Source organism: Fringilla coelebs (genome assembly GCF_963513975.1).
Source record: "Fringilla coelebs genome assembly, chromosome: 37".
In the NCBI taxonomy this organism is placed as follows: Eukaryota; Metazoa; Chordata; class Aves; order Passeriformes; family Fringillidae; genus Fringilla; species Fringilla coelebs.
Genome location: NC_140063.1, coordinates 23,526 through 40,218, shown reverse-complemented (window position 1 = coordinate 40,218; position 16,693 = coordinate 23,526). Strand labels below are relative to the sequence as shown.

The window sequence follows — 16,693 nt, the reverse complement described above, 5'->3', positions numbered from 1 at the left end:
CATCCCCACCCTGGGCGTGTCCCGGGTTGTGCCCTGCCCCTCCTAGGGCGTGTCCACCCTGGGCGTGTACCTGGGCGTGTCCAACCCCACCCTGGGCGTGGTCTGAGGTTCCCTGGGCGTGTCCCACCCCACCCTGGGTGTGTCCAACCCCTCCTGGGTGTGTCCCACCCCTCCCTGGGCGTGGTCTGAGGGTCCCAGGGCGTATCCCACCCCACCCTGGGCGTGTCCCACCCCTCCCTGGTGTGTCCAACCCCTTTTTGGGAGTGTCCAACCCCTCCCTGGGCGTGTCCAACCCCACCCAGATCACACCCTGCCCCACCCTGGGCGTGTCCCATCCCTCCCTGGGCGTGTCCAACCCCACTTTGCCCATCCCCATCCCCACCCTGGTCACTCCCCGCCCCACCCAGGGCGTGTCCCGGCTGCAGCCCCGCCCCCTCCGGGCCCGGCCCCGCCCCGCCCCGCCCCCGCAGCGCCTCCAGGTCGGCCCGCAGCGCCTCCAGCCCCGCCCGCAGCTCGGCCAGGCTCCGCTCCAGGTGCTCCTCGCGCCGCCGGCCCTGCCCCGCCTGCCGCAGGTACTCCAGGTAGAGGCAGAGCCCGCCCACGCCGAACACCAGCGCCTCCCCCAGCAGCTCCGCCCCCAGCTCGGCCGCCGCCTCCTCGTTCAGCGGCTTCACCGCCGCCCCCCGGAAACCCAGGAGGCGGAGCTTGGCACGCATCTCCACCCAATGGTAAACTGGGGGCGGAGACAGGGAGAGACAGGTGAGACAGGTGAGAGACAGGGGAGAGACAGGTGAGACAGGGGAGAGACAGGTGAGAGGGAAACTGAGGCACAGAGACAGGTGAGACAGGTGAGAGACAGGTGAGAGGGAAACTGAGGCACAGAGAGACAGGGGAGAGACAGGTGAGAGACAGGGGAGAGACAGGTGAGACAGGTGAGAGACAGGTGAGAGACAGGTGAGAGGGAAACTGAGGCACAGAGAAACCCAGGGGGCGGAGCTTGGCACGCATCTCCACCCAATGGTAAACTGGGGGCGGAGACAGGGGAGACAGGTGAGAGACAGGTGAGAGACAGGTGAGAGACAGGTGAGAGGGAAACTGAGGGGTGGAGACAGGTGAGACAGGTGAGAGACAGGTGAGACAGGTGAGAGAGGGGAGAGACAGGTGAGACAGGTGAGACAGGGAGAGACAGGTGAGAGACAGGTGAGAGACAGGTGAAAGAGGTGAGACAGGTGAGAGACAGGTGAGAGACAGGTGAGACAGGTGAGACAGGTGAGACAGGTGAGAGACAGGTGAGAGACAGGTGAGAGGGAAACTGAGGCACGGGAGAGGGGGAGTGGTGACAAATCCCCCCCAAACCAACCCCAGACCCCTCCCCAAATCCAGCCCCAAATCCCCCCCAAATCCAGCCCCAAATCCCCCAAAATTCCCCCATAAATTCCCCCAAATCCCCCCCAGTGTCCCCAATGTCCCCCAGTGTCCCCCAGTGCCCCCCAGTGTCCCCCCAGTGTCCCCCCAGTGCCCCCCCAGTGTCCCCAGTGTCCCCCCAGTGTCCCCCAGTGTCCCCCAGTGTCCCCCCAGTGTCCCCCAGTGTCCCCCAGTGTCCCCCCAGTGTCCCCAGTATCCCCCAGTGTCCTTGTCACCCCCCAGGACTCCCCCGACCCCTCTGGGCCCACGGGGGGCCGGGAAGAGGGGCTGGCCGAAGGTCCCCAGGTGTCCCCAGGCGTCCCCAGGTGTCCCCACACCCCCGTGACCCCTCCCAAGGGGGGTCCCAGGCCACTCCCACCCCTCAAAGCGGGTCCCCTGTCCCCCCCAGGTGTCCCCAGGCGTCTCCAGGTGTCCCCACACCCCCGTGACCCCTCCCAGGATGGGTCCCAGACCCCTCTCCCCCCGCAGAGCGGTCCCGGGGTGGGGTCCCCCCATGTCCCCAGGTGTCCCCAGGTGTCCCCACACCCCCGTCACCCCTCCCGGGGCGGGTCCCAGGCCGCTCCTCCCCATAAGGCGGTCCCAGTGCGGTGCCCCCCACTGTCCCCCGTGCCCCCCAGGTGTCCCCAGGTGTCCCCAGGCCCCCATGACCCCCGTCCCTCCCACCGAGGCGGTGCCACAGACGGGTCCCAGCCCCCAAGGCAGTCCCGGGGCGGTGTCCCCAGGTGTCCCCCGGTGTCCCCCGTCCCACCAGGTGGCCCCAGGTGTCCCCACACCCCCGTGACCCCTCCCGGGGCGGGTCCCAGGCCCCTCCGCCCCCCCAGAGCGGTGCCCCCCGTCCCCCCCAGGTGTCCCCAGGTGTCCCCAGGTGTCCCCAGACCCCCGTGACCCCCGTCCCTCCCACCGAGGCGGTGCCACAGACGGGTCCCACCCCCCAAGGCGGTGCCCCCCGGTGCCCCCCGTCCCCCCAGGTGTCCCCAGGTGTCCCCAGGTGTCCCCACACCCCCATGACCCCTCCCAGGGTGGGTCCCAAGCCCCTCCGCCCCCCAGAGCGGTGTCCCCCGGTGTCCCCCGTCCCCCCCAGGTGCCCCCCGGTGTCCCCAGGTGTCCCCAGGTGTCCCCACACCCCCATGACCCCTCCCGGGGCGGGTCCCAGGCCGCTCCTCCCCCCAAGGCGGTCCCGGGGCGGTGCCCCCCGTCCCCCCCCGTCCCCCCCAGGTGTCCCCAGGTGTGACTCACGCTGCGCGGGCGGCAGGCAGATGTAGGTGCGGAAGAAGGGCGAGGCGCGCGCCCCCGCCTTGATGCGCGCGGCCAGCGGGCGGCTGAGCTGGCGCGCGCCCAGCGTCAGCAGCTTGGCCAGCGGGAACGCGCCCGCCACCATCCTGGGGGGCACGCGGGGGCGCGCGCCGATGGCGTCACGGCGCGGACGAGGGGCGGGGCCGCGCCGGGACACGCCCACAGCGCCCCGCCCCCCCAAATCCCTTCTGCCGCGGTTGGCGCCCCCTGGCGGACGAGCGGACCCCGCGCGCTGCGGTGGGGACACGCCCCCTCCTGGGGACACGCCCCCTCCTGGGGACACGCCCCCTCCTGGGGACACGCCCCCGTTCTCTTGGGATACGCCCCCATTGCCTTGGGGACACGCCCACGGGGTTGGGGGGGGCTGGGGGACGCTGGGGGACACCTGGGTGACATCGGGACCCCCCTGGTGACACTGGGACCCCCGTGGCGGACACTGGGGACACCTGGGTGACACCAAGACCCCACCTGGTGACACTGGGACCCCCCACAGGTGGCACTGATCCCCCACAGGTGACATTGCCACCCCCCAGGTGACACTGGGACCCCCCCAGGTGACACTGGGACGCATCATGGGTGACACTGGGGACACTGGGACAGGTGTGGGGGACACTGGGGGACACTGGGGGACACTTGGGTGACACTGACACCCCCGTGGGTGACACTGGAGACACTGGGACAGGTGTGGGGGACACTGGGGGACACCTGGGTGACACTGGGACCCCTCTGGTGACACTGGGACCCCCGTGGGTGACACTGGGGACACCTGGGTGACACTGAGACCCCCCCAGGTGACACTGGGGACACTGGGACAGGTGTGGGGGACACTGGGGGACACCTGGGTGACACTGGGGGACACCTGGGTGACACTGGGGACACTGGGACAGGTGTGGGGGACACTGGGGGACACCTGGGGGACACTGACACCCCCACAGGTGGCACTGGGACCCCCCTGGTGACACTGCGGGACACTGGGACAGGTGTGGGGGACAGTGGGGGACACTGAGACACCCCCAGGTGACACTGGGACCCCACACAGGTGGCACTGGGACCCCCCTGGTGACACTGGGGACACGGGGACAGGTCTGGGGGACACTGAGGGACACCTGGGTGACACCAGGACCCCCCCAGGTGACACTGGGCACCCCCCTGGTGACACTGCCACCCCCCTGGTGACACTGGGGACACGGGGACAGGTGTGGGGGACACTGGGGGACACCTGGGTGACACTGGGACCCCCGTGGGTGACACTGAGGAACACCTGGGTGACACTGGGACGCCCCTGGTGACACCGGGACCCCCCCAGGTGACACTGGGACCCCTGTGGGTGACACTGGGGACACTGGGACAGGTGTGGGGGACACTGGGGGACACCTGGGTGACACCGGGACCCCCCTGGTGACACTGCCACCCCCCCGGTGACACTGAGCCCCCCCAGGTGACACTGCCACCCCCCCGGTGACACTGCCACCCCCCCCCGGTGACACTGCCACCCCCCTGGTGGCACCGAGGCCCCTCCCAGGGGCGGGGCCAGCCCCCGCCGGTGCCACCCGAGGGTGACAGAGCCACGCGCGGAGCCGACACGGGGACACCGAGGGGACAGCGAGGGGACAGCGAGGGGACACCGCGGGGACAGCGAGGGGACACCAGGGGCCACCATGGGCCAGCAGGCGGCGACCCCCGGCCCGCCGGGAGCAGAGGTGAGACCCCGCCCTGACCCCGGTGTCCCCTGATGTCCCTTGATGTCCCTTGATGTCCCTTGATGTCCCCCGATGTCCCTTGATGTCCCCCAGTGTCCTCCGATGTCCCTTGATGTCCCCCGATGTCCCCTGATGTCCCTCGATGTCCCTTGATGTCCCCTCATGTCCCTTGATGTCCCTTTGTGTCCCCCGATGTCCCTTGATGTCCCCCGATGTCCCCTGATGTCCCCTGATGTCCCCCGATGTCCCTTAATGTCCCTCCAGTGTCCCCTGATGTCCCCTGATGTCCCCCGATGTCCCCTGGTGTCCCTTGATGTCCCCTCAGTGTCCCCTGATGTCCCCTGATGTCTCCCCAGTGTCCCTTGATGTCCCTTTGTGTCCCCCGATGTCCCTTGATGTCCCTTTGTGTCCCTTGATGTCCCTTGATGTCCCCTGATGTCCCCCAATATCTCCCGATGTCCCCTGATGTCCCCTGATGTCCCCTCTCTTCCCTGATGTCCCCTCTCCCTCCTGATGTCCCCACTGATGTCCCCTCTGTCCCCTCTGTCCCCTCACTGTCCCCACTGATGTCCCCTGATGTCCCCTCTCTGTCCCCCGATGTCCCCCAGTGTCCCCTGATGTTCCCCCGATGTCCCCTCCCTGTCCCCCCTGTCCTCTCTGTCCCCTCTCTGTCCCCACTGATGTCCCCTCTGTCCCCTCTGTCCCCTCTGTCCTCTCTGTCCCCCCCTGTCCCCTCTCTGTCCCCTCTGTCCCCCCTGATGTCCCCTCTGTCCCCTCACTGTCCCCTCTGTCCCCTGATGTCCCCCCTGATGTCCCCCCTGATGTCCCCTCTGTCCCCTCTGTCCCCAGGAACGCTCCGCCCAGGCCACGGTGGCCGCGTGGCGCCAGTACCGCCAGAACTGCGAGCTGCACCTGCGCCTGGCCCCGCCCCCGCCAGGTGAGCGGCCACGCCCGGCCACGCCCTGATGACACCCCGGCCACGCCCGGCCACACCCCGGCCACGCCCGGCCACACCCCGGCCACACTGCAGTGACATCCCGGTGACACCCGGCCACACCCGGCCACACCCGGGCCACACCGCGGTGACATCGCGGTGACATCACGGCCACACCCCGGCCACCCCCGGCCACGCCCGGCCACACCTGGGCCACACCTGTGCCACACCCGGCCACACCGCGGTGCCATCCCGGTGACATCCCAGTGACACTGTGGTGACACCCTGGTGACACCCTGTCCCGGTGACACCCCGGTGACACTGTGGTGACACCCCGGTGATGTCCCGGTGACATCCCGTCCCGGTGACACCCTGGTGACATCCTGGTGACACTCCGGTGACATCCTGGTGACACTGTGGTGACACTGTGGTGACATCCCAGTGACGTCCCGGTGACATCCCGTCCCGGTGACACCCTGGTGACATCCTGGTGACACTCCGGTGACACCCCGGTGACACTGTGGTGACACCCCGGTGACACCCCGTCCCGGTGACACCGCGGTGACATCCCGGTGACACCCGGTGCCATGTGCCACCGCCAGGCCCCGCCTGCAACCGCAGCTTCGACCTGTACGCCTGCTGGGGCGACGCTGTCCCCAACAGCACGGCCACTGTCCCCTGCCCCTGGTACCTGCCCTGGTACCCCCGAGGTAACCCCGCCCACCTGGGGACAATGGGGACAATGGGGACAGGGGACAGGGGGGACAGCGAGGGGACAGCGGGGGACACAGCACGGCCACTGTCCCCTGCCCCTGGTACCTGCCCTGGTACCCCCGAGGTAACCCCGCCCACTGGGGACAATGGGGACAATGGGGACAGGGAGGGACAGCACGGCCACTGTCCCCTGCCCCTGGTACCTGCCCTGGTACCCCCGAGGTAACCCCGCCCCCCTGGGGACAATGGGGACAGGGAGGGGACAGCAGGGAGGGGACAGGGAGGGGACAGCGGGGGACACAGCACGGCCACTGTCCCCTGCCCCTGGTACCTGCCCTGGTACCCCCGAGGTAACCCCGCCCACCTGGGACAATGGGGACAATGGGGACAGGGAGGGACAGTGAGGGGACAGTGAGGGAACAGGGAGGGGACAGGGAGGGGACACTGAGGGGACAGGGAGGGGACAGTGGGGGGACAGGGAGGGGACAGCGGGGATAGCAGGGGACACTGAGGGGACAGGGAGGGGACACCGTGTGGCAGTGCAGGGCGGCGTGGTGACACGGAGGGGACACCGAGGGGACAGCAGGGGACACCGTGTGGCAGTGCAGGGCGGCGTGGTGACACGGAGGGGACAGGGAGGGGACAGGGAGGGGACACCGTGTGGCAGTGCAGGGCGGCGTGGTGACACGGCGCTGCGGCCCCGACGGGCGCTGGGTGACAGACGAGAGCGGCAGGACCTGGCAGGACAACTCCGAGTGCGAGGACCTGGCGGACATGGAGCCACTGCAGGTGGGGACACTGAGGGGACACCGAGGGGACATCGAGGGGACATTGGGGGGACAGGTGGGGACGCGTGGGGACACATGGGGACAATGGCGGGGGACAGGGAGGGGACAGGGAGGGGACAGATGACAGCGGCAGGACCTGGCAGGACAACTCCGAGTGCGAGGACCTGGCGGACATGGAGCCACTGCAGGTGGGGACAATGAGGGGACACCGAGGGGACATCGAGGGGACAATGGGGGGACACGTGGGGACACGTGGGGACAATGGGAGGGACAGGGAGGTGACAGACGAGAGCGGCAGGACCTGGCAGGACAACTCCGAGTGCGAGGACCTGGCGGACATGGAGCCACTGCAGGTGGGGACACTGAGGGGACACCGAGGGGACATCGAGGGGACACTGGGGGGACAGGTGGGGATGCGTGGGGACAGGGAGGGGACAGGGAGGGGACAGGCGAAAGCGGCAGGACCTGGCAGAGTTGGAGCTGCTGGAGGTGGGGACATTGAGGGGACAGGTGGGGACATTGAGGGGACATTGAGGGGACAATAGGGGGGACATTGAGGGGACATTGAAGGGACAATGGGGGGGACATTGAGGGGACAGTGGGGGGGACATTGAGGGGACAGGAGCGGACATTGAGGGGACATTGGGGTGGGACATCTGGGGACAATGGGGGGACATTGAGGGGACAATGGGGGGGACATTGAGGGGACATTGAGGGGACAATGGGGGGGACATTGAGGGGACAATGGGGCGGGAGAGGTGGGGACAATGGGGGGGGACATTGAGGGGACATTGAGGGGACAATGGGGGGACAATGAGGGGACATTGAGGGGACAATGGGGGGACACTGGGGGGACATCGAGGGGACATTGAGGGGACAATGGGGGGACACGGAGGGGACACGGAGGGGACACGGCAGGGATGTGGTGGGGACAGGGAGGGGACACGGAGGGGACAGGGAGGGGACACGGAGGGGACAGGGAGGGGACAGGGAGGGGACACGGCGGGGACAGGGAGGGGACAGGGAGGGGACACTGCGGGGACAGCGCGGCGGCAGTGGCGCCTCGGGGACAGCGGGTGACAGCGCCGGGGACAGCGGGTGACAGCGCCGGGAGGTGCCACCCCGCCGGGAGGTGCCACGTGCCGCCCCCGTGTCGCGCTCCGTGTCACCGCGTGTCACACTGCGCCCCGCGTGTGTCACACTGCGCTCCGTGTGACACCGGGTGGCGCCACGCCGCGCTGGCACATGTGTCACCCCTGTGTCACCCCCTGTGTCGCGCTGTGCCCCGTGCCCCGTGTCCCCTGTCCCCTGCCGTGCCCCCTGTGCCGTGGCATGTCCCCTGACGTGTCCCCCTGTCCCTGTGTCCCCATGTCGCCGTGTCCCCATGTTACCATGTCCCCTGTCCCCTGCCGTGTCCCCTGTCCCCTGCCGTGTCCCCTGTGCCATGGCGTGTCCCCTGCCGTGTCCCCCTGTCCCCTGTCCCCTGTCCCCTGCCATGTCCCCTGTCCCTGTCCCTGTCCCCTGTCCCCTGTCCCCTGTCCCCTGCCATGTCCCCCTGTCCCTGTCCCTGTTCCCCGCCATGTCCCCTGTCCCCTGCCGTGTCCCCTGCTGTGTCCCCTGTCCCCCTGTCCCCTGCCATGTCCCCATGTCCCCCAGTCCCTGTCCCTGTCCCCTGCCATGTCCCCTGTCCCCTGCCGTGTCCCCCTGTGCCGTGGCGTGTCCCCTGCCATGTCCCTGTCCCTGTCCCCTCCCGTGTCCCCTGTCCCCTGCCGTGTCCCCTGCCGTGTCCCCTGTGCCATGCCATGTCCCCTGCCATGTCCCTGTCCCTGTCCCCTGTCCCCTGCCCTGTCCCCTGTCCCTGTCCCCTGTCCCCTGCCCTGTCCCCTGCCATGTCCCCTGTCCCCCTGTCCCCTGCCCTGTCCCCTGCCATGTCCCCATGTCCCCCTGTCCCTGTCCCTGTTCCCCGCCATGTCCCCTGTCCCTGTCCCCTGTCCCCTGCCCTGTCCCCTGCCCTGTCCCCTGTCCCCTGTGCCATGCCCTGTCCCTGTCCCTGTCCCTGTCCCCAGCGCCAGGTGTGGCTCCTGGAGCAGTTCCGCCTGCTCTACACCGTGGGCTATTCGCTGTCCCTGTGTCCCCTGTCCCGTGTCACCTGCCGTGTCCCCTGTGCCATGCCGTGTCCCCATGTCCCCTGCTGTGTCCCCATGTCCCCTGTCCCTGTCCCCAGCGCCAGGTGTGGCTCCTGGAGCAGTTCCGCCTCCTCTACACCGTGGGTTATTCGCTGTCCCTGGTGGCGCTGCTGGTGGCGCTGCTGCTGCTGCTGCTGCTCAGGTAGGGGCACACCTGGGGCTGGCACACCTGGGGGGATCTGGGACACCTGGGGGGCACCGGGACACCTGGGGCTGTGTCACACCTGGGGGACACCGGGACACCTGGGGGAATCTGGGACACCTGGGGGACACCGGCACACCTGGGGCTGTGTCACACCTGGGGGGTGGCACACCTGGGGGACTGGCACACCTGGGGCTGGCACACCTGGGGGGCACTGGGACACCTGGGGGGCACTGGGACACCTGAGGGGGGGGCTGGGACACCTGGGGGGCACTGGCACACCTGGGGAGTGTCCCCCATGTCACCCAGGTGTCCCTGTGTCCCCAGGCGCCTGCGCTGCACCCGGAACCTTCTCCACGCCAACCTCTTTGTGTCACCCAGGGTGTCACCCAGGGTGTCAGTGTCCCCCAGGTGTCCCCCAGGTGTCACCCAGGTGTCCCCGTGTCCCCAGGCGCCTGCGCTGCACCCGGAACCTTCTCCACGCCAACCTCTTCGCCTCCTTCGCGCTCCGCGCCGCCGCCATCCTGGCCCGGGACGCGCTGCTGCCACACCAGGGCCACCACCGGGGCCACCAGGGCCACCAGGGCCACCACCCCGGCCACCCCCTGCAGCTGCTGCGCGCCCAGGTGGGACACGGCGGGGACAGCCAGGGACACGGCTGGGACAGACAGGGGACAGCCAGGGGACAGGGGGACACCGTGGGGACAGGGGGACACTGCAGGGACACCGTGGGGACACGGCGGGGACAGGGGGACACCACAGGGACACCATGGGGACAGCCAGGGGACAGCCAGGGGACAGGGGGACACTGCAGGGACACTGCGGGGACACGGCGGGGACAGGGGGACACCGAGGGGACAGCCAGGGGGACAGCCAGGGGGACAGCCAGGGGGACAGGGGGACACCGAGGGGACACGGCGGGGACATCGTGGGGACAGCCAGGGGACACCTGGGGGAAGGAGGGGACACCCGTGGGGACACTCAAGGGAGGGAGGGGACACCTGTGGGAGTGGCTGTGTCCCCCTGAGGTGTCCAGGGTGGGGAGGGGACAGTGGGGGCGGGGAGGGGACAGGAGGTGACAGAGGTGACAGGTGACAGTGGTGTCGGGAGGTGACAGAGGTGACAGGTGACAGTGGTGACAGGTGCCAGTGGTGACAGGAGGTGACAGGGGTGTCCCCAGGCCGGCCCCGCCTGCCGCCTGGCGCAGGTGGGGAGGGGACAGGAGGTGACAGGTGACAGGTGACAGAGGTGACAGGTGACAGAGGTGACAGAGGTGACAGGTGCCAGGTGCCAGGTGCCAGGTGTGTCCCCAGGCCGGCCCCGCCTGCCGCCTGGCGCAGGTGGGGAGGGGACAGGAGGTGACAGAGGTGACAGGTGACAGAGGTGACAGGTGACAGGTGACAGAGGTGACAGAGGTGCCAGGTGACAGCGGTGCCAGGTGCCAGGTGCCAGGTGTGTCCCCAGGCCGGCCCCGCCTGCCGCCTGGTGCAGGTGGGGAGGTGACAGAGGTGACAGGTGACAGGTGCCAGCGGTGTCGGGAGGTGACAGAGGTGACAGAGGTGACAGAGGTGACAGGTGACAGAGGTGCCAGGTGCCAGGTGCCAGGTGCCAGGTGTGTCCCCAGGCCGGCCCCACCTGCCGCCTGGCACAGGTGGGGAGGTGACAGTGGTGACAGGTGCCAGGTGACAGCGGTGCCAGGTGCCAGGTGCCAGGTGTGTCCCCAGGCCGGCCCCACCTGCCGCCTGGCGCAGAGCCTCGCCCAGTACTGCGTGGGCGCCAACTACGCCTGGGCCACGGCCGAGGGGCTCTACCTGCTGCGGCTGCTGCTGGGCACACCTGGGCGGAGCCACCTGCCCGCCCTGCTGCTGCTCGGATGGGGTGAGACACCTGTGTCACCTGTGTGTCACCTGTGTCACCTGTGTCACTGTGTTATCGTGTTACCTGTGTTACCTGTGTCACCTGTCTGTGTCACTGTGTCACTGTGTTACCGTGTTATCGTGTTACCTGTGTCACCTGTGTCACCTGTCTGTGCCACTGTGTCACTGTGTTACCGTGTTATTGTGTTATCGTGTTACCTGTGTTACCTGTGTTACCTGTGTCACCTGTCTGTGTCACTGTGTCACTGTACCTGCTGCGGCTGCTGCTGGGCACACCTGGGCGGAGCCACCTGCCCGCCCTGCTGCTGCTCGGATGGGGTGAGACACCTGTGAGACACCTGTGTGTCACCTGTGTGTGTCACCTGTGTCACCTGTGTGTCACCTGTGTCACTGTGTGTCACTGTATTACTGTGTTATTGTGTTACCTGTGTCACCTGTGTCACCTGTCTGTGTCACTGTGTCACTGTACCTGCTGCGGCTGCTGCTGGGCACACCTGGGCGGAGCCACCTGCCCGCCCTGCTGCTGCTCGGATGGGGTGAGACACCTGTGTCACCTGTGTGTCACCTGTGTGTGTCACTGTGTCACCTGTGTGTCACTGTGTGTCATTGTGTTACCGTGTTATTGTGTTACCTGTGTTACCTGTGTTACCTGTGTGCCACACCTGGGCGGAGCCACCTGCCCGCCCTGCTGCTGCTCGGATGGGGTGAGAGAGACACCTGTGCCACCTGTCTGTGTCACCTGTGTGTGTCACCTGTGTCACTGTGTGTCACTGTATTACTGTGTTATTGTGTTACCTGTGTCACCTGTGTCACCTGTCTGTGTCACTGTGTCACTGTACCTGCTGCGGCTGCTGCTGGGCACACCTGGGCGGAGCCACCTGCCCGCCCTGCTGCTGCTCAGATGGGGTGAGACACCTGTGCATCACCTGTGTCACCTCCTGCACCTTTGCATCCCCCCCTGCTCCCCTCACCAGGTGTGTCTCCCCCCCAGGTGTGTCCCCACCCCTCCCCAGGTGTGTCCCCACCCCTCACCAGGTGTGTCCCCCCAGGTGTGTCCCCCCTCCCCAGGTGTGTCCCCACTCCCCTCCCCAGGTGTGTCCCCCCAGGTGTGTCACCCCCCCAGGTGTGTCCCCCCCCACCAGGTGTGTCCCCACCCCTCACCAGGTGTGTCCCCCCAGGTGTCCCCGTGCTCTTCGTGGTGCCCTGGGTCATCCTGCGCTACCTGTACGAGAACGAGGGGTGAGCCCCGCCCCCCACACCTGTCCCCTCCCTCCCAGGTGACTCGGGTGCCGGGGGGGCGGGGCTAACCGTGGCCACGCCCCCCGGCAGGTGCTGGGAGCGCAACGAGAAGGTGGAGGTGTGGTGGCTGATCCGCTGTCCAATCCTGGCGGCCGTGGCAGTGCGTGACGTCACGGGGTGGGCGTGGCCGCGCCCCTGCAGGTGCGCCAGGTGCGCCAGGTGTGCCAGGTGCGCCTCACCTGCGCCCCTCACCTGCGCCAGGTGAACTTCGTGGTGTTCGTGCGGATCGTGCGGATCCTGGTGGCCAAGGTGCGCGCCCGGCAGGTGGCGCGCGGGGACACGCGGCTCAGGTGGGCGCACCTGGACAGGTGTGTGTGGGGGGGGGGGGGCGGGGACACCTGGGGTGCCCAAATCTCCCTGGGCGTGTTCCAGCGGCGTGCCCAGGTGTGCCCAGGTGTGTCCCCATGTCCCCAGGTGTGTCCCTAGGTGTGCCCAGGTGTGTCCCCAGGTGTGCTCAGGTGTGCCCCTGTTCCCATCAGTGTCACCTGGGCGTGTCCCTGTTCCCATCAGTGTCACCTGTGTCACCTGTGCATGTCCCCAGGTGTGTCCCTGTTCCCATCAGTGTCACCTGGGCGTTTCCCCAGGTGTGTCCCCTGTTCCCATCAGTGTCACCTGTGTCACCTGGGCGTGTCCCCAGGTGTGTCCCTGTTCCCATTGGTGTCACCTGGGCGTGTCCCCAGGTGTGTCCCTGTTCCCAGGCTGTCCCCAGGCTGTCCCCAGGTGTCTCACCTGTCTCACCTGTCTCACCTGTCGCAGGCTGGCGCGCTCCACGCTCACCTTGATCCCCCTCCTGGGCGTGTCCCAGGTGTATCCCTGTCCCCAGGTGTGTCCCTGCCCCCAGGCTGTCCCCAGGTGTGTTCCAGGTGTGTCCCAGGTGTCTCACCTGTCTCACCTGTCTCACCTGTCGCAGGCTGGCGCGCTCCACGCTCACCTTGATCCCCCTCCTGGGCGTGTCCCAGGTGTATCCCTGCCCCCAGGCTGTCCCCAGGTGTGTTCCAGGTGTGTCCCAGGTGTCTCACCTGTCTCACCTGTCTCACCTGTCGCAGGCTGGCGCGCTCCACGCTCACCTTGATCCCCCTCCTGGGCGTGCACGAGGTGATTTTCGCCCTGGCCGGGGAGGGCGAGGGCGGCGGCGGCCTGAGGCTGGCGCGGCTGTGCCTGCACCTGCTGCTCACCTCTGCACAGGTGAGTCACACCTGGGACACACCCGGGACACACCTGGGGGGTTAATTTGTGTTAATTTGTGTTAATTGGGGCGGCCTGAGGCTGGCGCGGCTGTGCCTGCACCTGCTGCTCACCTCTGCACAGGTGAGTCACACCTGGGACACACCTGGAGGGTTAATTGGGGTCAATTGGGGTTAATTGGGGTTAATTGGGGTGGCCTGAGGCTGGCGCGGCTGTGCCTGCACCTGCTGCTCACCTCTGCACAGGTGAGAGACACACCTGAGGGGTTAATTGGGGTTAATTGGGGTTAATTGGGGCGGCCTGAGGCTGGCCCGGCTGTGCCTGCACCTGCTGCTCACCTCTGCACAGGTGAGTCACACCTGGGACATGGGGATACACCTGGGACACACCTGGAGCACACCTGAGGGGTTAATTGGGGTTAATTGAGGTTAATTGGGGTTAATTGGGGCGGCCTGAGGCTGGCCCGGCTGTGCCTGCACCTGCTGCTCACCTCTGCACAGGTGAGAGACACACCTGAGGGGTTAATCGGGGTTAATTGGGGTTAATTGGGGTTAATTGGGGCGGCCTGAGGCTGGCACGGCTGTGCCTGCACCTGCTGCTCACCTCTGCACAGGTGAGTCACACCTGGGACACACCTGGAGGGTTAATTGGGGTCAATTGGGGTTAATTGGGGTTAATTGGGGTTAATTGGGGTGGCCCGAGGCTGGCCCGGCTGTGCCTGCACCTGCTGCTCACCTCTGCACAGGTGAGACACACACCTGGGGACATGGGGATACACCTGGGACACACCCGGGACACACCTGGGACACACCTGAGGGGTTAATTTGTGTTAATTGGGGTTTATTGGGGTTAATTGGGGTGGCCTGAGGCTGGCCCGGCTGTGCCTGCACCTGCTGCTCACCTCTGCACAGGTGAGAGACACCTGGGACACACCTGGGACACACCTGGGACACACCCGGGACACACCCGGGACACACCTGGGGGGTTAATTGGGGTTAATTGGGGTTAATTTGGGTTAATTTTTGTTAATCTCTGTTAATTTGGGGTTTATTTGGGTTTATTTGGGTTAATTTGGTTTAATCTGTGTTAATCGGGGTTAATTTGGGTTAATTAGGGTTAATTAGTGTTAATCTGTGTTAATTTGGGTTGATTTGTGTTAATCTGCATTAATTTGTGTTAATTTGGGTTAATTTGGGTTGATCTGTGTTAATCGGGGTTAATTTGTAATAATTTGTGTTAATCTGTGGTAATTTGTGTTAATTGGTGTTAAATTGGGTTAATCAGTGTTAATCGGGGTTAATTGGTGTTAATTGGAGTTAATTTGGGTTTATTTGCATTAATCGGGGTTAATTTGGGTTAATCTGGGTTTATTTGGGTTTATTTTGGTTAATTTGGGTTGATCTGTGTTAATCTGTGTTAATTTGCGTTAATTGGTGTTAATTGGTGTTAATCGGGGTTAATTTGGTGTTAATTGGTGTTAATTTGGGTTAATTGGTGTTAATTGGGGTTAATTGGTGTTAATTGGGGTTAATTGGTGTTAATTGGTGTTAATCGGGGTTAATTGGTGTTAATTGGTGTTAATTTGGGTTAATTGGTGTTAATTGGGGTTAATTGGTGTTAATTGGGGTTAATTGGTGTTAATTGGTGTTAATCTGTGTTAATTGGTGTTAATTTGTGTTAATTTGGTTTTATTTGCATTAATCGGGGTTAATTTGGGTTAATTTGGGTTAATCTGGGTTAATCGCTGTTAATTGGTGTTAATTGGGGGGTTCCCGAGCCCCCCCTCAGTGTCCCCTCCCCCTGGGCAGGGCCTGCTGGTCAGCGTCCTCTACTGCTTCACCAACAAGGAGGTGTGTCCTGTCGCGACAGGGGCGGGGCCTATCGCGGCCGGGGCGGGACCTATCGCGGCCGGGGCGGGGCCTATCACGGCCGGGGCAGGTCCTGTCGCGGCTGGGGCGGGGCCTATCGCGGCCGGGGCGGGGCCTATCGCCGCCTATCGCGACGTGCCGCCCCGCAGGTGCAGGCCGAGGTGCGGCGGGCGTGGCAGCGCTGCCGGGCGGGGGTCCCGGGACCCCCCCGAGCCCCCCCGAGGGGGCAACCCCGGAGGGGGCGGGGCCCGGTGGCCGAGAGCGGCGTCTGAGGGGGGGCGGGGCACCTGGGGACACCTGGGAACACCTGGGGGGCACATGGGGACACCTGGGGGGCAGCTGGGGGGCACCTGGGCACACCTGGAGGGCACCTGGGGACACCTGGGGACACCTGGAGGGCACCTGGGGACACCTGAGGGCACTTGGGGGGCACCTGGGGACACCTGGACACACCTGGGGGGCACCTGAGGGCACCTGGGGAGCACCTGGGGGTGCTGGGGGGCACCTGGGGACACCTGGGGGGCACCTGGGGATACCTGGGGACACCTGGGGGGGAACCTGGGGACACTTGGGGGGCACCTGGGGACACCTGGGGACACCTGGGGACACCTGGGCGGGCACCTGGGGACACCTGGGGATACCTGGGGGGCTGATGTGGGTGTGGGGGGGCAACTGGGGACACCTGGGGGGCACCTGGGGGTGCTGGGGGAACGAGTCCCAAGAGTTTTGGGCACTGGGTCAATTTGGGGCGAAATCCTGGGAATTTGGGCGTTTGGGGGCGGGGGGGGGGAGGGGTCCCCGGAATCTGTACCCTAAAAATAAACCGACCACGTGACACCCGGGGGTGCCGCCCACTCATTGGAGAGGGGGAGAGAAACCACAACTCCCAGCACGCCCCGCGAGGGAAGAACCACAACTCCCGTGATGCCCCGCGGCGCCGGGAGAACTACAGCTCCCGTGATGCCCCGCGGCGCCGGGAGAACTACAGCTCCCGTGATGCCCCGCGCAGCCGCAGGCGCGCAGCGCGGCGGGCCCGGGCGCATGCGCGGCGGGGCACCCCGGAAGCGGCCGGAGAGGCGGAGCGGCCGCGCCCGGCACGGCCCGGTGAGCGGGGGAGGGGCGGCGGCACCGGGCGGGGCCCGGGGGTGGGGGGGGAAGGGACGCGGGCGCGGGACGCCCCGGGGAGCGGCCCGGGGCTGCGGGTGGCTGGCTGGGAGCGCGCACGGGGCCTAACGGAGGGCACGGCGGGGGCTCCGGGGGGATGCCGGTGCGACACCGAGCA

General features: G+C 66.7%; 2 protein-coding genes across 2 annotated transcripts in view; one reads left to right on the top strand and one right to left on the bottom strand.

Annotated features, from left to right (window-relative positions):
- Positions 1 to 2,832, bottom strand: part of OPA3 (outer mitochondrial membrane lipid metabolism regulator OPA3) — a gene marked incomplete at its 3' end in the record, with an annotated part of 5,617 nt that extends 2,785 nt beyond the window's left edge. Inside the window, 5 exon segments of the mRNA XM_084224385.1 lie at positions 71 to 124; positions 127 to 156; positions 159 to 242; positions 245 to 733; positions 2,662 to 2,832. Coding sequence (XP_084080511.1) covers positions 71 to 124; positions 127 to 156; positions 159 to 242; positions 245 to 733; positions 2,662 to 2,803 — 799 coding nt within the window. The 5' untranslated portion in view covers positions 2,804 to 2,832.
- A 1,544-nt stretch (positions 2,833 to 4,376) lies between these two features.
- GIPR (gastric inhibitory polypeptide receptor) lies at positions 4,377 to 15,683 on the top strand (the record flags this gene model as incomplete). The annotated part of the gene is made up of 14 exons (XM_084224384.1): positions 4,377 to 4,418; positions 5,268 to 5,355; positions 5,955 to 6,062; positions 6,734 to 6,855; positions 8,921 to 8,962; positions 9,079 to 9,182; positions 9,634 to 9,808; positions 10,907 to 11,060; positions 12,238 to 12,298; positions 12,389 to 12,458; positions 12,560 to 12,648; positions 13,405 to 13,543; positions 15,352 to 15,393; positions 15,561 to 15,683. The coding sequence occupies 14 exons, from the start codon at positions 4,377 to 4,379 to the stop codon at positions 15,681 to 15,683; spliced, it is 1,359 nt and encodes a 452-aa protein (XP_084080510.1).
- Between the last annotated feature and the right edge of the window lie 1,010 nt (positions 15,684 to 16,693).